Here is a 5,872-nt window from a genome sequence, read left to right on the forward strand (position 1 = left end):
ATGCGGGTGGTGCGCGCCCGCAAGCAGGTGCGTCCGGGGGTCGGGGGCTGGGAGGATGGGGGGCCGGGAGGCCGAGGGGCAGGGCGAGGCGATGGGGAGGAGGAGCCTGCGCCCCGGGAGGCGAGGCCCTTGTGACGCGATCAGCCCCACCCCAAGTGCCTAACTCGCGGGATGGTCCCCCGACAGTGCTGCCCAGCCGGGCAGTGTCTCTGGTCTCTCATGTGACCAGTAGATCATCACGGGCTTCTTCCCCGGGCCTGGCAGTGGGTCGCGGGCACTCTGGGTCCGTGCCAGGCCTTCGCTTATGTTTCCAAGCACCAGCCCCGCAAGGACAGGGTTTGCGGTCCAGCCCACTTATCTCCCCGCCAGGCCATGGGACTGGGGAGTCAGAGTGAGTTGGCAAGTTAATGACCACAGGGAAGGAGAAACAGACCGCCTCCCTGCTGCCCTCCGGCTCTGCCACTGGATGGTTCTTTAACACTTTATTCCTCTTTTCATGTTGACATAACTTCAGACTTACAGGGAACGTGCAAAACTGGAACATAGAATCCTGTAGATTCTTCCCCCAGATTAGTCCAGATGTTGCCCTGTTAGCTTTACCCACCTCCCTCCCTCCCCACATGTGTTGGAGGTACATACTAGTATATACATTTATTTCTCTGAACTATTTGAGAGTATATATTTCCTAAAAACAGGCATTTTTAGAAAGAATCGCAGTACAATTTTGAACAGCAGGAATTAGCCCTGAAACAATGACTTATCAGATGTCTGTGATAGGTCCACCAGGGTCCTCTATAGCCAGGGACACTCCCGGTTCCTGCACTGCAGCCCCTTACCCTGGAGCAGCCTGTCTGCCTGCCTCTTCACCTTGGCATTTGTGAGGGGTCCGACCTAAATGTGCAGACTGGCACTCCGTTTGTGTTGCCCTGAGGTCTCCTCAGGATAAGATTTGGGACATGCAAATGAGGAATGCTCTCTGAGTCTCCTCTCAACAGGTGCCACTACACCAACCTCCCTGTCCTCTCTGCGATGGTATTTGGGGCCTCAGGCACTGAGTTGGGGCCCTCCCTGCTCCCCTGGTCGCCTTGAGGGAACCGGCAAACACAGAGGAGTCCAGGATAAGCCTGCGGTATCCGGGCAGATGCTACGGCAGAGGGTCTTGCATAAGAATCCAGAGCTGCTGAGAGGTCCTGGAGGAAAGGCCCCTGGAGTGTTCTCCCCTCCAGAGGTCAGACCTCTGGAGGAGGCTCTGGGTTTTGAAGTCTCATTCCCTGCCACTTCCCCCGCCTCAGATGGGTACCCCACCACCAGAAGCCAGAGCTAGTAAGTGTGTGCTGGGGTAGAGAGGACCACCTGACTCTGCCTCTGCCAGCCCGCCCCGAGGTTCTGGCCCGATAGGGAGAGCAGTCAGCAGAGTCCAGAAGGGGAATGGAGGGCACATCCGGAGGGGCTGCTGGGCCTTGAGCTTGTCCTTGGAGGAAGGCTGGAATTTAGACCACGGAAGAGCAGAGCATAGCCACGCAGCAGCAAAGTGTGGTGCCTGCTGCATGCCAGTGTTTAGAGCCTGTTCTCGCCTCCTCTTGGAACGTCAGACAATGGGTCAAGATCAGACCCATTTCTCCTGCAGCCGTTGGCTGGCACTGGCCCCTTTGGATGGGACGTGCACTCCTTGCTCACCAGGTCCCTGCCAGGCACAGATCCTCTCCACTGTGACCCTAGCTTGGTGTCACAACTCATCGGCCCATGTGGGAAACTGACACCAAGGGCACATCTGTATTACTTTCGACAATAAAGATAAATTAAAAAAGAAAGAAAGAAACCAACAGCAGAGGGATCGTAGGACTTGCTTGGCATCCATAGGACAGAGTCCAGAGCCTGGTCTGGGCCCCTCATCTCGAGGTTCTCCGAGTTTTCAGGAGGAGTGTCTGGGGGATGCCTGTGTGAGCACAGGTTTCACATCTGTAATCTCAAATGTAAAAGACACCAGGTGCGAGTGTGCGGCACACTAGAAGTGTTCCCCTCACAAATAACATGAAAGACAGGCATCCCAGGGGCATCTTTTATTGGCCTCAAGTAAGTTGTGTGTGTGTGTGTGTGTGTGTGTGTGTGTGTGTGTAAAGCACCTCATTTCCTGCTGCTCAATGGGGGCATGAGTAACCTGGTTACATGGAATGAGAGTCTTGATGGGCTGGATACTACCAACTGGACTGTAAATTCAAGGGCATTGCCAGGTGAGTCGTCCTGAGGCAGAACCAGCCATGACTCCTGCAGAGCTGTCATTGCCTTAGTCCCTGCCCTGGTTCCTGGCGCTGGCACAGTCGATTTGCTGATACCCTGGCTGGTTCCCCAGAGCTGCACCTCCAGCTCCTGGCAGAATGCTGATGTCTGGCTCCACCTTCTATTTTCCTGCCTCTCTTCTGCCAGGCTGTGTGACTCACCTTGTCAGAGCTGCTCCGTAAACAAGTTGCAAGGAGGACCCGGGGCACACGGACTTGGGCAGCCGTCAGGAGGTGGCTGGGTGCCTCCTGGGTGTTGGCTCTGGCAACCCCTGGATGCTGGCCCAATGCACGCTAATGGGAAGGTACCTGCCTGGGTGATGTGGGCAGATAATGAAAACCAATCCTTCCTTCCCTTTATGTGCACAGCTCGTGGCTGGGCTGAACTACTTCTTGGATGTGGAAATCGGTCGAACCACATGTACCAAGTCCCAGCCCAACTTGGCCAGCTGTCCCTTCCACGTGCAGCCGCACCTGAGGAAGGTATGTACTTGATGTGGGCCAGGGGCCAGGCACACAGGGCAGAGGGGTGGGACCGTGCCCTGGGGATATGTCATGGGTGAGTGCTGTGGCCTGGGTGGGGTGTGCAGGGGCTGGGGTGTGGGGGGGAAAGGGTGTCAGTTTGTGTGTACAGGTTCCTAATTTGATTGTATAAGGGCATTTAAGCTGGGACCTTTGAGCACCATATGCTCTGGGGGATTGTTGCCTGCTGACTGAAGGAAATAACAGGGTGGCGATAGGGCCCTTTAATCCCAGACTCAGCCACTGGAACAGATTAGAGGGGATTAGAGGCCTGTACGGGAGAAGCCCACCCATGCTGCCCTGCTCACTGAACACCAGACTCTCCCTGGGCTTGACTGGTTCCTAGGATGTCTCAGCCGCTGAAGAGACCTCCATCTGCTTGTCACCTCCTGTCTCAGTGCCAGCCCACTGGAGGTGGAGGGAACTTGGTGATACCCTGCACACTCTGGGGCTGTGTGGCTTTGCTGGGCTGCTCCTTAAAGGGCCCTGCTGGGGGTACACCAGTGTGGATTTCTGCAGGGACAGGGGGATGAAGATCTCCTGGACTTGGAGTAATGGGAGGGGTTATCGGGGGCTCCGTGGGGTCGGGGCCTGAGAAGTCCACCAAACAAGCACAGCTCCTCACCTGCACTTCGGAGACCTCGAGCTGGCCCTGTCCTTTTTGACTGTAGCCCTAACTGACCGTCTCTCTCGTCTCCCTTTTGCAGGAAGCGCTCTGCTCTTTCCAGGTATACACTGTCCCCTGGTTGGGCAAGACCTCCTTGGTGAAGTCCAGCTGCCAGGACGCATAGAGGAGATGTGACAGGCGGGGCCGCGCAGGCTGCCTCCCACTTGCACACCCCCTCCCTGGTGGGGCCCCCGCAGTGTGCTGGCCTCAGGAGATAAACGGAGAAGCTTCTGAGCCTTGTGTGACCAGCTAAGTGGCTCTCCCTTGCTTCTTTCTGTAAAGTGCTTTCTAGATGCACCTGTGCCCGGTGCACGCTCTGCTTCCACTTTACGCAATAAAACATGACGTCAGCTACTCGGGGAGTTGTTCACTGTCTCGGGATGTGCCGGAGGGTTTACAGTTACTTTACCAAGCGCTCCTGTCCCGCTAGCTCTGGAGGGCAGACGAGAGGAGAGAGCTGACACGGACGGCCATAGTGGGCATGTTGGGGAATATGCTGCCCCATTTCGGATGACTGAGTCATGGAGGGGGACTGGGAACCAAGGCTTTCGGCTGTGGTGGCTCCTGATCATCTAAAAAAAGAGGAAGGGACCTATGCTGCTGGAGACTTGGCTGCTGCGGTAGAAAAGAAGTCAAACTGTGAGCAGGGCTGGACAGTAGGGAGGGGTCAGACGGAGCCCATAGCCCAGGGCCTCCCTCGGCAAGGTTCTGCAGAGCCGTAGGTTTCTGCCAGATGTGCTGAGCCGATCAGACCCCAGGGGCTGATGTGGTGGCTGAGGTTCCCTAGAGACTAAAGAAACAATTCACCTGCTTCTCTTCATTATACACATAAAACAGAAGCAGTTCATGAAATGGTAGATGAACAAGGAGCAGACTCTTCTAAGCAGTCCTTCTGCTCTCTCGCCCTTGGCATTGGGTCTCTGGGGTCAGACTGGGGGGTTGTCTGATGTTACAGAGGTTTCTGTAGCCCAGGGTCAGACACACTTAGGGTCATTCAGATGTCAGTCAGAGCCCTGGCTGGTAGCTCAGTGGTTGGAGCATCACCCTGTGCACTGAAAAGTTGCAGGTTCCATTCCTGGTCAAGGGTGTGTAGCTGGGTTGCAGGTTTGATCCCTGGCCCCAGTCCGGCGTTTGTGGGAGGCAAACGATAAATGTGTCTCACATCGATGTCCCTCTCTTTTTCTCTCTCCCGCCTCCCTTCCTTCCACCCTCTAAAAAATCAATAGAAAAACCCAAGAGATTGCAGGTTCATTTCCTGGTCAGGGCGCGTGCCTGGGTTGCAGGCTCGATCCCCAGTAGGAGGCTTGCAGGAGACAGCCGATCGGTGTTTGTATCTTCTCTTCCCCTCTCTTTTTCTCTAAAACCAATAAAAACATATTTTTTAAAAATACCCTCAGATGAGGATTAACAACAACAAAAAATGTCAGCTGGAGTCCCCATAATCTCAGGCATGGGTGCCTGTGCCATCACCGGAGGAGCATTAAAAAATACTGTCTCCTGCTTTGCACTCAGAACTTCTGACTTAATTGGTCAGGGCTGGGGCCTAGGCACTGGGATTTTGATATCCAACTGATTCCCAAGGGAACGGCAGACCTGTAACTCAATTAGACGTCCTCTAAAAGTCCTATGACCCCTACAACATCTGGGATTTGCAGCCGGTGCAGGGTTCTCTCTCTAAGTCACACCTGCGTCCACATGTGCTTTTGGTTCCAGGGATCCATGCAGATATATAACCCAGCCCCCTTCTTGGTTCCCAGTAAATGAAAAGCAACCAAACAAAACCAAAACCACATGAAAGCATCCTTCAACCAAAGCCTTTGTTAGGTCAGTGAACTTTTGTGGAGATTTCAGGCAGCCGAAGAGATTTCTGTGGAGCAATAACCTTGACATGTTCAACCCTTTCCTTGAAACGCTCTTGACCTCACTCCTAGAGGTAGTTGCCCTTTAACCTTCACCTCACGGAGTCACTGACCTTTCTCTCACTGGTCCCTCTTTCCTTGGCATTTCTTACTTGTCCACCCTATCCCTTTCCTGGAGATCCCTTCCCAAGGATCCGCCAGCTGGAGGTCCAAACCTCCCTCTGGGCCAGAGGAGCTCAGTGCTTTCAAGACTTAATCACACCCATCAAGGTGCTCAGAATATAAAGGGTTTCCTAGTCAGCAGGCTCTACCCTCTTAGTGAAGTCCTTTCATCATGAATAGCAACATGTTTTCCTTTTCCCCAAATGCCTGCCAAATCCAGGCCCCCAAGGAACAGATTAAGAGATATACCTGCCTGTCCCTGAATGGCCACAATGGCCATATACCTGCCTGTCCCTGAATGGCCACAATGGCCACGTGCCATGCCCTGAATGGTGCTGAGGAATGCTAGCCCTTGGCCCTGTGTGTTTCTCACATCGCTTTGCCCA

General features: G+C 54.4%; 1 protein-coding gene across 1 annotated transcript; it reads left to right on the forward strand.

Annotated features, from left to right (window-relative positions):
• CYSTATIN-C lies at positions 1 to 3,819 on the forward strand. The gene is made up of 3 exons (XM_006757250.1): positions 1 to 27; positions 2,646 to 2,759; positions 3,506 to 3,819. Exons 1-3 carry the CDS (start codon positions 1 to 3, stop codon positions 3,587 to 3,589), a joined length of 225 nt encoding a protein of 74 aa, XP_006757313.1. The 3' UTR covers positions 3,590 to 3,819.
• Positions 3,820 to 5,872: the final 2,053 nt, after the last annotated feature.

This window comes from Myotis davidii, unplaced genomic scaffold, assembly GCF_000327345.1.
Source record: "Myotis davidii unplaced genomic scaffold, ASM32734v1 scaffold435, whole genome shotgun sequence".
NCBI classification, from domain to species: domain Eukaryota; kingdom Metazoa; phylum Chordata; class Mammalia; order Chiroptera; family Vespertilionidae; genus Myotis; species Myotis davidii.